This window comes from Liolophura sinensis, chromosome 6 (assembly GCF_032854445.1).
Source record: "Liolophura sinensis isolate JHLJ2023 chromosome 6, CUHK_Ljap_v2, whole genome shotgun sequence".
Classification (NCBI taxonomy): Eukaryota; Metazoa; Mollusca; class Polyplacophora; order Chitonida; family Chitonidae; genus Liolophura; species Liolophura sinensis.
The window spans coordinates 77,404,784-77,421,849 of NC_088300.1; the positions used below are offsets into that span (position 1 = coordinate 77,404,784).

General features: G+C 41.8%; 2 protein-coding genes across 3 annotated transcripts; both read left to right on the plus strand.

Annotated features, from left to right (window-relative positions):
- Window positions 1–26: 26 nt before the first annotated feature.
- On the plus strand, window positions 27–4,834 carry LOC135468352 (transcription factor IIIB 50 kDa subunit-like). Of its 2 annotated transcripts, none has more exons than XM_064746558.1 (2): window positions 27–208; window positions 1,621–4,834. In XM_064746558.1, the coding sequence occupies exon 2, from the start codon at window positions 1,651–1,653 to the stop codon at window positions 2,869–2,871; it is 1,221 nt and encodes a 406-aa protein (XP_064602628.1). In that variant the 5' UTR covers window positions 27–208; window positions 1,621–1,650; the 3' UTR covers window positions 2,872–4,834. The 2 variants fall into 2 exon arrangements, with proteins under 2 accessions (XP_064602628.1, XP_064602627.1); XM_064746557.1 differs by lacking the exon at window positions 27–208 and adding an exon at window positions 479–516.
- Window positions 4,835–10,919: 6,085 nt separating this feature from the next.
- Window positions 10,920–12,626, plus strand: LOC135469089 (uncharacterized). The gene is made up of 3 exons (XM_064747614.1): window positions 10,920–11,076; window positions 11,792–11,947; window positions 12,303–12,626. Exons 1-3 carry the CDS (start codon window positions 11,010–11,012, stop codon window positions 12,461–12,463), a joined length of 384 nt encoding a protein of 127 aa, XP_064603684.1. The 5' UTR covers window positions 10,920–11,009; the 3' UTR covers window positions 12,464–12,626.
- Window positions 12,627–17,066: the final 4,440 nt, after the last annotated feature.

Here is a 17,066-nt window from a genome sequence, read left to right on the forward strand (position 1 = left end):
ACGTTATTAACTGGAATAAGATTAACTGAAGTGATGATATGTAATAAATAATTGCATGTTTTGTTTTTTTTTTTTTATATCCCAAGATATTGTAACTTGGGAGAGTGCTTTAATCCAAGTTGTACTCTTTGGTAAAGGAGGGGATAAAGTGAAGTCGTCTGAACAATGAATATTCAGGAAAGACGTTATATGGTCGCAAGAAGTACAGGTATGAAATATCTCGGAAGTCCAAGAAGTGTCATAGCTTCCAGGGCCCAAGATTTCTTCTCATTTCCCTATATTAACCCATACTTTGTCTGAACATCCCGTACAATGTCTGCTGCGCGGGTATTTTTTAGTCGTAACTGCGTACACTGCTCACGCCAAGCAGGCCTACGTAACTAACACCACAATCACAGGACACCGCGATTGTCAGTGCACTGCACTGTACAGAGGCAATATATTGTAGGCCTACCGCCACCACTGCGGGACTGAACAGTTAAAGGAGCTACATTAGTAACTTTTTCTATGCATAAGGTAAGGTATATATTTTAAGACTCCGACGTTCCTAAGTTTAGGAAGTGTGAGCAAGAAACTATGCGTTCGTAATTTTCATACTCGTTATCCCTGGCATGTAATATGATGGATACAGAACGTGATCACCCCGTGTGTCAGCCTGCCTGCCTGCCTGCCTACCTGCCTACCAGCCTGCCTGTCTGTCTGACTGTCTGCCTGCCTACCTATCTCTGTCTGTCTGATCTGTTTTATCTTGTCAATGCAACTCCTCCAGATTTTTTCTATGGATTTTGTAGATGTAGACGTATGTGAGCTATTTTACACTTCCCTTCTGTCATTTATTTTCCAAACTTATAGTACCCGTTTGAAAACAGAAATTGGATTTGAATGAAATAGGACCTTGTCAAATGCAATTCCTCACCATGAAAGATAATGTCTAAATCCAAAATGGGACTGCCATGAAATAATAATAATAATACTTTATTTCTGAGGGAGATCAGTTAGTTAGAAATCCAGATTTATGGATTCCAACGGCCAGTATATTTATGTGCATCTATGATATCCCTAAAAGATTGGAATTTGTCCTTTCATTTCGTATTTCTTTACATCTCCTTTGTTTTATACATATTCTCCTTCACTGATATCACAGATGAACATTCTGGGACCTCGACACCAACTTAGCACCCCTGATTCGGGCTCTCCCCCCAATGAAGTCATTCGACTTTCAGACTGACCGCTGATGCCTTAAGACTCAGTAGTTTAAATTCATTTTTATATTCTAAAGAAGAAAGCTGATAAGCTTTTTTTGTACTGTTACATATATTAGGCATCATATACTAAGCATCAATAAAAGAAAAACAGTCTCTTCATGTATCCAATAATATAGGTTTAATCTTGATGAAATTCATTTTCAGTTTTTTTGCTGTTAATATTGATATTCTGGTAGACTTGAATTCTAGTAATAATAATCAGATTGTTCTGATAAACAGTGAAAACTTTGAGTGGTTCTTTCTGACAACTTAATTTCTGTTTCAACAGTTGAAAATAGCCTTAATTAGTTTCAGGTACTGGTAGATTAAATGTTCATTTTGGGTTTTTTTTTAAGAAAAGAAATTGTGTTAACAGGTAGAGGTTGCTGGGTTTCTGGCCATTAGGATGGAGTGCTGCTCTGTGTGTGGAGAAACTGCGATTATTGAGGATGTTGGCACAGACGGAATTACACAACAGGTGTGTGCTGAGTGTGGCGTGGTCTTCAACTCCACACTGGACCACTTTGTTCTGGAGCCGGTACCCCATGCTAACCAACCCAACTGGTTGTTTGAAAACCAAAGCCTGCCAAGAAACATGCGAAGGATGCTACATGAAAGGCAAGACTTAGAGGCCCATAAAACTGGTTTACAAAGAATTAGTGAGCTTGGCAGTATTCTAAGCTTGTCAGAAGTCATGGTTCAAGAATGCAAGGAGATGTTCTCTAAAGCTTACAAAGAACAGTTTTTGAATCGACTGGCAAAGTTTAAACTTGTTCTGTCTGCATGTTGTGTTTACTGTGTGTGTCGACTTCACAATGTGTCTATCACCATCCACCAAATATGTGACTTGGCTCAGTGTGGGCCACAGGAATTTGGTCAAGTTTATAAAGAACTGCGTAAAACCACAGGTTTGGTGTTGCCTGCTTTCAGTGTTGGATCCGCTGTTGCTGCAGTCATTAATAAACTCGACTTGAACAATTCTGAAGTGATAGCAAAAAAAACGGAGGAGGTTTTACAGCTGTTTGAGAAGAACTGGTTGGTGACGGGCCGACATCCTGTACACATTATAAGCCCAGCTTTGTTCATTGTCTGGAAGAGTCTGGATTTTCCATCACGTAGAAAATCTTCTTTCATTGAATTCTGCAAAAATAAAAAATTACCCTTTGGCAGTGCTGCAAAGCTTAGATCATCAGAAATGCATGATTTGCTAGTACGGCTGTCTAAAAAAATACCATGGGTGTCTGCAGACAAAGTTAGATCCCAAAATGTCGCCTTTTTTTTGGATGACATTCTGAAATACCAAAGATCCCTAATGATGGCAAAGTTATGCAATAACGGTGATAAAACTTTTGATGAAGAAGATAGTTCTGAAAGTGAAGATGATAAGGAATCTGTGCTACCCCCAATTCTGAAGAAAAGAAGAATGCAGAATTCCAGTGAAGTAGCAGAGGACACTGAAGGAGAATCTGTGGTTAAGATCTGCCATGATTTAGATGCTGAGGAGTTAACAGAGGCAGATTTAGAGGACTCTAAGCTGGATGAATACATACGGAATCCTTCTGAGGTGAAGGAGATTGCTCAGATTATGCAATTCTCACACAGCAAATGTAAAATCAATGATCTCTGATATAGCAGACAGAAATAGTAGTGTTGCATTTCTATAAATTTTCGGGGAATCTTTTCGAGTACATATTTCTAAAAAGGATTTTTGCGTCTTCTTCTGTTTATATTATTCCTGATAACTTAATGTTGGCCTGTTCCAGCTACAAGTGGATGAATTGGCCTCCATGGCCCAGTGGTTAACATGCTAGTGCTCCACAATGAATCCCCTCGCCAGTGCTATCACTGGGAGTTCAAGTTCAGCTAATGCTGGATCCAGTGTGATCTTATGTGGGAAGGTCTGTCATAGACGTGCCAATGGTCATGTTTTCCCCTGGATTTCCTCCTAGCATAATGCCAACCACTGTCATATTAGCGGAATATTGTTGAATATGGTGTAAAACTCCAATCAAAACAAAATAGAAACAAAAGTAGGGAGAACATTTAGACATACTGTAATTTTTCAATGTTGTAATGTGTTTGCATGGTGTTTATTCCAGTATATTCTGAAGGCATCATTCTGTGTTGACTGATAAAATTATAATTTTTGTAAAGCCCTGAACTTGCTCTTTCCCAACGTAGTTCTAAATGAATATTGATGAAAGTTAATGGGGAATCATATAGCAAAGTTGCCATACTGTTTTTTTTTTGTTTTTTGTATGTTAAAGAAATAACAAACGAGAAGTGCATGATTGATATGTGCTAGAGTGTGAACACTGCGTAATAATGACCTGCTACAGGATTTCAAACTTGAAGTCAAAATGTACAAGTCAGACTCCTCACTTGTGTTGATTACTTGATTCCAGTCCAGAGGCGGGCTTACTTGAGCTGAGACCTGGGATCAAACACACGTAGGTTCGTACCAAAGATGTTAAAAATCGCTTGGCGTTCAGCGCTGGGAGGCTAGAACAAGGAAATATGACTGGTTGGCCCGGTGTCAATATAATGTGACTGGGATGGTATCCTGTCTAGTATCTTCAGCGTGATACTTCAGTAGCAGCACTTTTGCGACTCGGTCTGTCACAGGAAGATACAGTATATGTATACACTCCTCCTCGTCACATGACTGAAAAATTGATGTACAGCATTAAACCCCAAACATGCATGCATACATAAGACAAGAAGACATATATTCAATGTTTGCATCTTTAGTATTAATTAGGATATCAAAATATGGTGAAGATATGAAAAGAAACTAGTTTTAATATAAATGTACACATGACATTTAATCCAGCCGCAGAAGAGAACTTAAAGGGATACAGAATTGCTTCTGATTGGTTGGTGTGCTGGTAGGCTGAATTTTAGATATGGTACATTTATTCAAGCTTGACTGAGGTTGCAGGGTTTAACTCAGGGAACCCTGTCTCCACTGTAATTCACTCAGCATTGATTCTGTGTCCCGTTAAGATAGATATAGTAGTCTCAACAATACTATTAGAAACAAGAGGGAATTTGAAGTTGGTTCCGCTGGGAGTGACGAAATAGTCATGCAATAGTTTTATTAACATGAGGCATTCTTGGCTCCAGTTTAGATGCAACCGTACTAAAATAGTCGTTTAACTTATTTGCAATTACACTTTTATCTTCAGTAGTGACACCATTGGTGCTGAAAGTAAAATGCCTGTTCATGAGTTCATTTAAGCACTTTTCACGTTTCTGATGCATGTCTGCATTGTGTGTGTTGAGAGCATACATGTCGTAACTCATGGTTTGATAATACGAGTTTTGGTATAAGGCAAGCTAATCACTGGGAAGCACTCGTTGTGAATGTTAATAAACTTATCACACAGCGACATTGATATCGGAAGTCTAGTTTAGGATCGTGTCCCGGTTAGTTTCTAGCATTTGTTCTTTGATAAATTTTTGTTCAGTTTTAGTAAATGTTCTGATATGTACAGTGTGTATTGATGACTTGAGTTGGCATTAGGTTTTAAAAATATGGAATATTGGTTAGTGGTCAGTGATATCAGTTAACAATATTCCAGAAAGGAGATGGTCATTGTGAAAGCTTGTAAAGATATTATCATTCAAGGCGGCTGAGCGAGACTGTACTGTTTTGAATGAAAGTCTTTATTGGCTGATGTTAATCTGTTTCGAGCAGGTCGATATAAAAATCTCCCGTAATTATACACTTTGCTCTTTTCATGCTGACACTCCTGTAAAATAGATGGTGGGTGCTCATTAAACTCATTTACGTCTTTGCCAGGTACAAATTCCAAAGATAAACTTCACCTTAGGATTCACCCTCAGCGAAAAAACTTTTATGGCAATCATTATCTTTGAAGTGAGAAAGGTTATAAGAATTGTCATTAATATATATTTATTTATTTATCTGATTTTTTTTTTTTTGATTGGTGTTTTACGCCGTACTCAAGAATATTTCACTTATACGACGGCGGCCAGCATTATGGTGGGTGGAAACCGGGCAGAGCCCGGGGGAAACCCACGACCATCCGCAGGTTGCTGGCAAACCTTCCCACGTACGGCCGGAGTGGAAGGCAGCATGAGCTGGTCTTGAACTCACAGCGACCGCATTGGTGAGAGGCTTCTGGGTCATTACGCTGCGCTAGCGCGCTAACCGACTGAGCCACGGAGGCCCCTATTTATTTGGTTGGTGTTTTAAGAATATTTCACCTATACGACAGCGGCCAGCATTATGGTGGGAGAAAACGGGGCACAGCCCAGGGGAAACCCATGATCATCCGCAGGTTGCTGCAAGACCTTCGCACACATAGTTTCGGAGAGGAAGCTGAATATAAGCGTCAAGTCCGACATTCATATACACCATTCGTAGTCCGTAAAGGGCGTTCCAAGTCGATAATCGCAAGATCCATTTCCAAAACAACGTTTAACACTAACTCCCAAAGACAAAGGTATGTAAGAAATTATACAAATAAGAAATAAAGCCGGTAACACACAAGAGAGAAGCGGACATCAGTTTTCAATGATGCCGGGCAGACAATGAATATTCCAGGCATGAATTCCATATCAAAGTTCAAATTCGTAGTCCGTGAGTGAGTTCCATGTCAAATAACAATTAAACAAGTATCTCAGTCGCGCTTTAATTGCAACTGTACATAAAGGCATCATGCTGATGTAATTAGCATGGCTACCTTTACGGCCCCTAGCCCCAGGTTAAGCGGTATTAGATACAGTTTGAAAATGACGAGCGTTACAGACCCTAACCGATCAGATTGTGATTCAAAAGTAACGGACGATTACGTCTTTCCCGTTAATATGTAAAGAGCTCATGCTACAAGAGGTGCCATCTATGATGTTACACATGACATACAAGATAGACGGTTACAGTGGGCAACCAGCACCATCTATGTTGTTAAATACCATGTACGTGATAGATATGTACGTAGGGATAACAGCGCCGTCTGTGTGGTTGATCACAATGCAGATCGCCAGAGATTCTGAACGCTCTGTCCATACCTGCCAACGAGAGTGTTATACTCATTGTAAAATTTGTGAAACTTAGAATGAAGGCGTTTGATGGAGTCTCCTTGACAAACTACTTTTTGAACTAGCAGCTTGTGACGCAGATTAAAGTCATCACAATTAACGCAAGATCTGACAAATGCTACAAGGCGAGATATGTATACGCCATCTGCAGGACTCTTTGGTATATTGCTATGTAAATAAGGATAATTTACAATATCAAAATTGAAATTATCCCTTTTCTCGTAAAGGCGGCGTGAAAGGAGACTTTGTTCGTCTTTGTACAGATATAGATCCAAATAAGATGTACCATCAGGACTATCTGTTGTCTCCTTTAAATCCAATGAAGGCGGATAGATTTCCTTCACCGCTTCAGCAAAATGGGGATTATTTAACGCCAGTAGATCATCAATATACCGCTTGGTAAATGAAAAGGATCGAGCTTTAAAGATATTACTTTTAAGTAATTTCAGCATATAGTCGTATTCATATGAAAACAGGTATAGGTCTGCCAAAAGAGGCGCACAATTGGTACCCATTGGAATACCTATGCACTGTTGGTAAATGGTATCTCCGAATTTCACATAGATGTTATTAATGAGAAATTCAAGTAATTCAATAAATAATGTAACATCCCATGAGTGGTAATCTTTATAAAAAGTAGAACTAAAGAAAGCCTTATTGCTTCTGACGTTAATGTAACGGTGACATGTTTTAGTAAATACCGAGACAATTAACGACGATATTCTTTCAATAAGATCTTTGTGAGGAATCGTAGTATAGAGAGTAGAGAAATCCCATGTTGATACGTCTTTGTACGGTATATGCATATGAGCATCGAGTTCTTCTGTAAGACGTTTGGAGTTGTTAAGAATCCACATGCAGTTGACACCTGAATTTTTTGTTATGGCACAACAATACTTATTCCAACATGACTTTACTTCTTGTAACGCTCTCGTAAGTAGGGTTGACAAAAGTTTGGTGGTACAGCTTCTTGAACCCGCAATAAATCGAGCCTTGTATGGGGATATATGCATTTTAGGAATCCAGTAATGTTGTGGTATTTCTGTGTGACGAGTAGGTATATTTATGCGCCTTTCTTTAAGAAAGGTTTTGTGTTTGTTAAATAGTTCCTCCAGAGTACATGTAGTAGCAGAAGACATTGATGTCGTTGTAGATGCACATAGCTCTTGAACAAGAATTTGATAATAATAATTCTTGAAAAATAAAGATGACATTATTAGGAGCCTTGTCTGCTACAGTGATGACAAATTTACTATGAAGGTCAGCGAGTGTTTCCTGCACAGTGGGATCCTTCAGAACCTGTTTAACTTTAGGTAGAGCATCAATGTCTAGACGGTGTATAGTTAAACTAACTTCCTTTTTGACAATCTCAAACCAATCGTTAAGTACCGAAGAATCCACTTTCTCCCGTTTTGACCATTTTTTAACATACTCCTCAAGTGCCGAGATGATATTTTTTTTTTTGTTTTTTTTTTTTTGAAGGTTTGAGGCTCCTGGGTCATTGCGCCGTGCTGGCATCAGGTGTGACTAGATGGGCCATCAGGTGTGACTAGATGGGCCATCAGGTGTGCAGAATCGGGTCTAACTTCGGGTGTGGGTGGCGCCTCATGTTTGACTCATTGGCATTGAATGTGACTGGGTGGGGCATCAGGTGTGACTGAGTGAGACATCTGGTGTGTGGATGGAGCGTCAGGTGTGACTCAGTGAGGTATCAGGTGTAACAAGGTGAGACATCTGGTGTGAATGGATTGAGACATCTGGTGTGAATCAGGTGTGAATCAGGTGTGACTGATTGGGCATTGAGTGTTACTGAGTGGGTCATCAGGTGTGACTGGGTCAGACATTCGATGTAAATGGATCGAGTGTCAGGTGTGACTGGATGGGCATAAGGTGGGACTGGGATGGGGCATTAGATTTGACTGGGTGAGACATCTGGTGTGAATGGATGGTGCGTCAGTTGTGACTGAATTGAGGATCAGGCCTGATTTGGTGGGGCGTCAGGTGTGACTGGATGGGCATCAGGTGTGAGTGGGGCATCAGGTTTGAATGATTGGGAATCAGGTTTGGCTGATTGGGCATTGAGTGTTACTGGGTGGGGTATCAGGTGTGACTGGGTGAGACATCTGGTGTGAATGGATGGAGCATCAGTTGACTAATGACTGGGTGAGACATCAGGTGTGACTGATTAGGAATAAGGTTTGGCTGATTGGGCATTGAGTGTTACTGGGTGGGGTATCAGGTGTGACTGGGTGAGACATCTGGTGTGAATGGATGGAGCATCAGTTGACTAATGACTGGTTGAGACATCAGGTGTGACTGGGTGAGACATCTGGTGTGAATGGATGGAGCGTCAGGTGTGACTGGATTGAGCATCAGGTGTGACTTTACGAGGCGTCAGGGGTGACTGGATAGGCATCAGCTTTGACTGATTGGGCATTGAGTGTGACTGGATGGAGTATCAGGCGTGACTGTGTGGGTTATCAGGTGTGACTGGGTGGGGTGTCTGGCGTGACTGTGTGGGGCATGAAGTGTGACTGGGTGGGGCATTAGGTATGACTGGGTGGGGCTTCATGTGTGACTTAATAGGCATCAGATGTGGGTGGGCATCAGGTTTGACTGACCATTAAGTGTGACTGGTTGGGGTATCAGGTTTGACTGGATTGAGCATCAGATCTGACTTGATGGGGTATCAGCTGTGACTTGGTGGGGCATTGAGTGTGAGTATCAGGTGTGAATGGGTGGGTATCAAATGTGACTGGACATTGAGTGTGACTGGGTGGAACATCAGGCGTGACTGGGTGGAACATCAGGTGCGACTGGGTGGAGCATCAGGTGGGACTGGGTGAAGCATCAGGAGCGACTAGTGGAGCATCAGGTGTGACTGGGAGGAGCATCAGGTGCGACCGGGTGAAGCATCAGGTGTGACTGGGTGAAGCATCAGGTGTGACTGGGTGGAGCATCAGGTGTGACTGGGTAGAACATCAGGTGTGACTGGGTTGAGCACTAGGTGTGACTGGGTTGAGCACTAGGTGTGACTGGGTTGAGCACTAGGTGTGACTGGGTTGAGCACTAGGTGTGATTGAGTGAAGCATTAGGTGTGACTGGGTGGATATCATGTATGACTGGACGGGACATGTGTGACTTGGTGGGTCACCAGTTGTGATTGGGTTGGGCATCCGGTGTTCATGGATGGAGCATCAGGTGTGACTTGATAGGGCATGAGGTGCGACCGGGTGAAGCATCAGGTGCGACTAGTGGAGCATCAGGTGTGACTGGGAGGAGCATCAGGTGCGACTGGGTGAAGCATCAGGTGCGACTGGGTAGAGCATCAGGTGCGACTAGTGGAGCATCAGGTGTGACTGGGTGGAGCATCAGGTGCGACTGGGTGGAACATCAGGTGCGACTGGGTAGAGCATCAGGTGCGACTGGGTAGAGCATCAGGTGCGACTAGTGGAGCATCAGGTGTGACTGGGAGGAGCATCAGGTGCGACTGGGTGAAGCATCAGGTGTGACTGGGTGAAACATCAGGTGTGACTGGGTGGAGCATCAGGTGTGACTGGTGGAGCATCAGGTGTGACTGGGTGAAGCATCAGGTGCGACTGGGTAGAGCATCAGGTGCGACTAGTGGAGCATCAGGTGTGACTGGGAGGAGCATCAGGTGCGACCGGGTGAAGTCAGGTGTGACGGGGTGAAGCATCAGGTGTGACTGGGTAGAGCATCAGGCGTAACTGGGAGGAGCATCAGGTGTGACTGGGTGGAACATCAAGTGTGACTGGGTGGAACATCAGGTGTGACTGGGTGGAACATCAGGTGCAACTGGGTGGAACATCAGGTGTGACTGGGTGGAACATCAGGTGTGACTGGGTGGAACATCAGGTGCAACTGGGTGGAACATCAGGTGTGACTGGGTGGAGCATCAGATATGACTGGGTGGAGCATCAGATGTGACTGGTGGAGCTTCAGGTGTGACTGGATGGGGCATCTGGTCTGACTGGATTGTGCATCTGATGTGACCGGGTGGGCACGTAAAGTGTTCTTGGATGAAGCCTTCCTGATGCGTCCGTAAATAAATTCTAAATCCCGATCAAACTAGGAAATGATCATGCAGCAACATTTTTCTTTGCTGATTTTGACATTGATTTGGTTATTTTACCACTGTGTCTCCATGTAACGGGCAAATCTTAACGTTGATACATTTACAATTATGTATTGTAAACATTTACATTTGAATTCTAAGGTGGGCTTTAACTGTCAGAGGTTAGGAACCCTGACGTCGTAGGAAGTTTTTTCAACTCTAATCACGACACTGTATGTTGCAATAACTCTTTTTACCTATGAGTGAAAGATTACTAAAATAATGTTTCCAAAAATCACGTCCTTCTGGTGAACATCAAGAAAGAACGTCAGAGCAGATACCGTCAGTGTGTCTCATAAAGCCCACCATAGTTTTCAAATATTTGAATGCCATTCCACACTCTTAAGAAATGTGAAAAAAACATAAATAGGGGTATTTTTACACACAGTTTTCAGTTGTCTGTATGATGAACCTTTAACCTTTAAAAACCGCATCCTGTTCGTTATTTATACAGGCATACTCGGTGTCGTAGTTTTCAGGGTACCGTTAGTTCCTAAATAACGGGTCACTTTTCTCGTGGCGATAGTCGGTAGCTGGGTCAAGTACCACGTAGGCTGCACAGAATGGCGCTACGGCGAGTAATCTGTCTTCTGGTGCTACTGCCCGGGGTGAATTCTGCCTCATATCATTGTAAGTATTAATTACTAATATGGATTAAGAAATTTCTTTCTGTTTAGTTTGATGATAAGTTTGCCGTATTGATGTGCGTCGCTAACCTGGCTTAGAGACCATCCCTGGGTCAGCCATAGTGAACATTTGACATTCCATACCTACTAAGGACACGCCTACATTGATACTGATTGGTTAGTGATAAGATGTCGATATCTTCCCGATTATGTAGGCGGCACATTCAATTTTAAAATTCATATATAAAGTGGCTTAATATGTAACAAGAGACAGAAGGATTTATGTCACTTGAATTCAACCCTACCAGTTAGCCATGATACAATAATTACTAGAGACACCGTACAGTGCTTTCCACAGTCACCATGCCGTATTTGCCACTGACACCATGCTGTATTTGCCACAGGCACCATGCAGTGGTTGCCACAGGCACTATGCTATATTTGCCAGAGACACCATGCAGAACTGGTTCCAGACACCATACAGTGACTGCCACAGACACCTAGTAGCCGAGACACCATGCAATGCGTGCCACAGACACCATGCAATGCATGCCACAGACACCATGCAATGCTTGCCTTAAACACTATCCAGGGCTTGCCACCAACACCTAATACTTACCCTAGACAAGATGTAATGATTGTCACAGATATCATGCAGTGCTTGCCACAGCACTTGCTACAATCGTTGTAGCATTATCTGTTTTCCTTTCCTCTCTCAGACTGCACTGATTTCTCTGGTAAGAGGCATGGCATGGGCGAGGAGTGGGTGGAGGGCAGGAAGATGTGCATGTGCGTCTCTCCTGAGGAACTGTATGGCGGGGAAGGTCCGCCGGTGACAGAGTATTCTCCCCCTGAACCGTTCTGCAGAGACTTAGGTGAATGTCAAGGAATATGCAAAATTAATCGACATGTATCATATGACAGCGTACAAAATAGTTGTAACATGTAGTGGGCGTTTCATCTCTACCGTTATGGAATCCTTTTAATACTGACACACTTTCTTACTCTTTTGACTTAACGAGTGCTACAGTAAATCTGGAATCATCACGTTGGAATCAGATTTGTTTTGCAAAATTGCGTTAGGAAAGACGAAGGCCTACTCATGTGATTGCAGTTCCTTCACTCAGTTTACTTATCCGTTATCTAAGAAAGCCGAGTCATAAGATGAACCACAATTCATATTTGTTGTTATCTTTTTGATTCTAAGATTAATTTTGTGAAATTTTCTAGGTTGTGTGGATCGCTATACGGATGAATTTAAGCTGCCTGGTGATCGTATGTTTAACCACGCCTTGGGCACGATCTGCCATTGTGTAGAGGGAAGAGACCCGTACATGATGGACCTGGCCTTCCCTGACCTCTACCACTGGCAGTGTTCCGGGTCGCCATAACATCATCCTTATCCTGGACGTCACCGTTTGCTCGTTTACCGAAATATACATCAATGGATATAAGTACCCAGTCTTGTTAATCGCGACAGGAATAAAAAAAAATATTCATAGTTGAATGTTTATAATCACATAAATAAAGTGGTTCTCAATGTGTTTTCAGTCACAGTGGATTTATTTATTTGCATTGCGTATTAACTTTCCTGTCAACGGTATGTATGATAGACATAAAACAACAAAGCCAACTCTTAGGAACCACTTCGTCTTGTGAAGAGCTCCGGTTTAAATTGTCTCGGATGTACAACGAGAACTCAACTAGATCACAACTTCATTTGTCACTGTTACTGCAGCGCTTTAGGTAACTTGGTATATAAACCAAGAGGCAAAAGTACATCTATCTATGTATATCTCCCTCATAAGATCCAGATGACAGATGGAAATACAAAGTACTGTCAAGAACTAAATCGTGTTGAACACCTTATTTTAACATTGCACAAACTAATACTAGTATGTCGGAAAAGTAACTACAAATATGGAAAAAGAGTAGTTTTGGCTCATGGACGCAGCAAACACAATATCAGAGACACAGTTGGCAGGGTCGAACGCCATATTTCATCCAGAGAAATGTTGCAATCTCGCAGATAAATAACACAGCAGACAGTGTGTCGTCTTGTCTAACACCAATAGAGACAGCTAAGCCTTGTGAAAATCTATATGGAGACGCTTTTAATAAAGCACGACTTTATGTGACTATAAATAGATAAATTAGATCGAGAGATATTTCTCGACAAAATTTTACGAGGCTCCTCGATGAAGAGTGTTCATTAGTCATATATGACAGGTAATAGTGTCTGTAAGTGTGATTTAAGAGCTACATCGCAGGCCAAGTGAACGCAGCATCCTACTCGTGCATGGATCCGCTTGTCCTTGGCATCAAGCACTACAATTATGTCGTCACTATACCGCCCTGCAACAAGAAGACACCATGTGAAATGAACGAAAAATGTTGAAAGCAACTTTAAATGAAGAAACAGGGGAAATTAGGCAATTCTCTGTGTATATGAATTCACGTAGCATTGTAGCACAAATTATTAAGTACTTAATAATGAAAAGTCACTGAGTACACAATGTCTTATGGCAGAAACGATTTACTAACGGTGGAAAAACTAACTGTGCAGATGTGACTGAACGTTTATTTTTCATTTCCGGGCATTTTTAGGTCGCAGAGACAAAGTGCCAAACGGTCATAGCATCAGCGGTTATGTGTCCGTTATGGCCCGGTGCCAATTATTAAAGCGTTCAAGCTCGTCTGGTTTAACTTAGCTTACATTATGAATTCTCCGTACTCGAGGACATTACTGTTTTAAACTAAATTAGTTCTATATAGGACTGATGTACGCTTGTGCAAGTATATACATGTATATACGTAAGTGTATGTTTGTTGCACCAGTAAATTCAGTGCTCTTGTACAGGTGTTCGTACAAACTTGAGGCTTTTACACACGCTGTTTACATAACTTGAACAAATATGTCAGCAAGCTATTTACTATGAAAGAATAAGCGACAGAAAAATGCTGTGACTCAATGTAAATAAATAGGTTGTCGAATTAATGTATGTGACCACCAGGTTAATTCGTTTAAGAAAATTAGACATAATGAGAAGAGAATCCAGAGTCGCTTGGTTCATCTGAAGCTGTAAGTACACGGTAATTATCCTACGTATGGCAAAAACGAAACTGACCTGTGACCAAATCTGGAAACACAATCTTCTTCTGAGGAGTAAATTACAAATTCCATATCCGTGAAGCCAGTGTTCTGCACAAGGGCAGGTAAATTAACCTTACAGGTAGCTCCGTTTTAGTATCTGTGATAACCTTATCATTTGTCATGGCCTGATTTGCGATTTCTAATCATACGCGGTGAAGGCTACTTTCTTCTGACAGTCCCATTTGCTCATACTTCTTGACCCCTAGCCCGCAGTATCTTTTGTTTATCCACTCTGTCCTCCTGTGGCATGTTTTTATTGCTTAACATATCGGGCTAACTATGTAAGCTCTCTATGTGGAAAATGGCCACTTTCTCTTCAGCTCGAAAAAAAAGTCGATTTTTTTGTTCATTTGAAACATTGACTTTGAGTTTCATTTGAGTTGGTAGCGCTCACTGCACAGAGTGCATTCATTATTCACAGCTATAAACAACCGTGAAAACTGCACAAGTTTGCAGCTTGTAGCGCCCACTTTTGGCAGGTGAAAATGTGTGCCATTGCTAAACATTAGTCTAGATCGTTGACATCACTGTTTTTTTATTTATTTTCTTCAAGTTTATGGGTGGATAAACCGACGCTCCCGGGGTAAACCACTGCCCCTTAAAGCTCCCGACTTTAAAGCCGCAGCAGAAACAGCCATTGGAACACGCGACCTCATTGGCCAAGGCCATGAATAAAAAACAAGCGATTTAATCAACTGAGCCAGAGAGGGTTTGTCAACATGTTTGCTGTCTAATAGAGTCAATGCTGACAAATTTTGTAGGGAGAAAATTTCAATTAATTTAAGATCACTACACAATCGATAGAAGTTAAACAACTGAACTCTGCACAAAGTCATGGATTTTCTTGTGATAGAAGTATGGCGTGCACTTTGTTTCACATTATCTCATTCTAAAGGCCCGACATTTTTAAGTCAAAAGAAGTATTTCATGAACGACTAGCAGAATGTAGTCGGTACCGTACATAAAAACAAGAGTGACTGAGAAGCCATATACACTGTATATAGGCGAGCGTCTAATGAAGTGTTAAAGTGCTTTCATTCAGTCACCATGTAGAACTCCCAAGGTGCGGGTTCAAACACGGTATTCGACAGGGATCGTGAAACTTTGTGAGCAGGCGACGGTGCTGACCATTTCACAGTCAAACGTTCGTTGAAGATCATTTATCTTTCACCTTCATGGTGTGGGTATCGTTGCGTCATGTGGAAAACTTCCTCAGTATTGTGCCATAGGTTGTTTACACAGAACATTCAGTTTTCCATAAAACTGACATCCACCGTTTATATGGAAATTTGTGGAGTATGGCGGTAAACAACAAACAAATAAATGTTTTGGAGGTTAGACTGTTTGTGGAGCTTAGACCATTGTGAGGATAGACCGTTGTGGGGGTTAGACTGTTGTGGAGGTTAGACTGTTGTGACGGTTAGATTATTGTGGAGGTTAGACTGTTGTGGAGGTCAGACTGTTGTTGAATTTAGACTGTAGTGGAGGTTAGATCGTTGTGGGGGTTAGACTGTTGTGGAGGTTAGACTAATGTGGCGATTAGATTCTTGTGGAAGTTAGACTGCTTGTGGAGGTTAGACTGTTGTTGAGATTAGACTGTTGTGGAGGTTAGACTGTTGTGGAGGTTAGACTGTTGTTGAGGTTAGACTATTGTGGCCGGTTAGATTATTGTGGAGGTTAGACTGTTGTGGAGGTTAGACTTTTGTTGAGATTAGACTGTTGTGGAAGTTAGACTGCCTTCGTTATCTATGTAGGCTGTACTGAATAACTGAGTACAAATGCTATGAGCAGACAATAAACACCAACAACATCATGGCGTCAGATCTGAGAGAAATTAAATGAATATTCTCCAAGAACACAACAGTTACAGTCTATGCACCCTACTTTACATGCTTTTAAAACCCAGTATCAAAAAAAAACTTATAGGGTTTCGGATTCAACGGTAAAGTTAATGTGTACATTAGTATAAATATATCAGCATCACTAACATTTATATAATTCGTGTCATTTGCTTGTTGTGTGTATCTACAAATGTGTAGGCACATAGTACTGTGTAAGAACAAGTGTGGAGGCCAATGTCACAAGACCTAAGGTTTGAGGTGTGCATTACCGGTGTTTAGGCCAATGTCATTAGACTCAAGGTTTGAGGTGTGCATTATAAGTGCATAGGCCAGTGTCACGAGACTCAGGTCTTGGGGGGTGCATTAAAGGTGTTTATGCCAATGTCACGAGACTCAAGCCTTGAGGTGTGCATTACAAGCGTTTAGGCCAATGTCACGAGACTCAAGCCTTGGGGGGGTGCATTACAAGTGTTTAGGCCAGTGTCACGAGACCCAACGCTCGAGGTGTGCAATACGAAGTGCATAAGCCAGTGTCAGGAGGCCCAAGGTTTAAGGTGTGCATTACAAGTCTTTAGGCCGATGCCACGAGACGAAAGGCTTGAGGTGTGCATTACAAGTGTAGAGGCCAATGTCATGAGATCCAACGCTCGAGGTGTGCTAGTACCAATGTTTTAACTATTGTCACAAGGCCTAGGGGTGTGTAAGTGCAAGCGTCTAGTCCTATATTTATTTATTCATTTGTTTAACGGCATACTCAAGAACATTTCAATTCATTATGTTTGGAGGAAGCCGGCCTCGGACAAACCCACAACCACCCCAGATTGCAGGAAGACCTCCCCGAAGCTTCCCAAACCTTTAGGTCTGTAAGTACAAGTGCATAGACCTATATTACGAGGCCTAAGACTTTAAGTGTGTAAGTAGAAAATGAAAACGAATGATTTACAACCCACTCAAGTTTTTTACACTTGAGCATGGACTTAAGTACAGAAAACGCTTCTC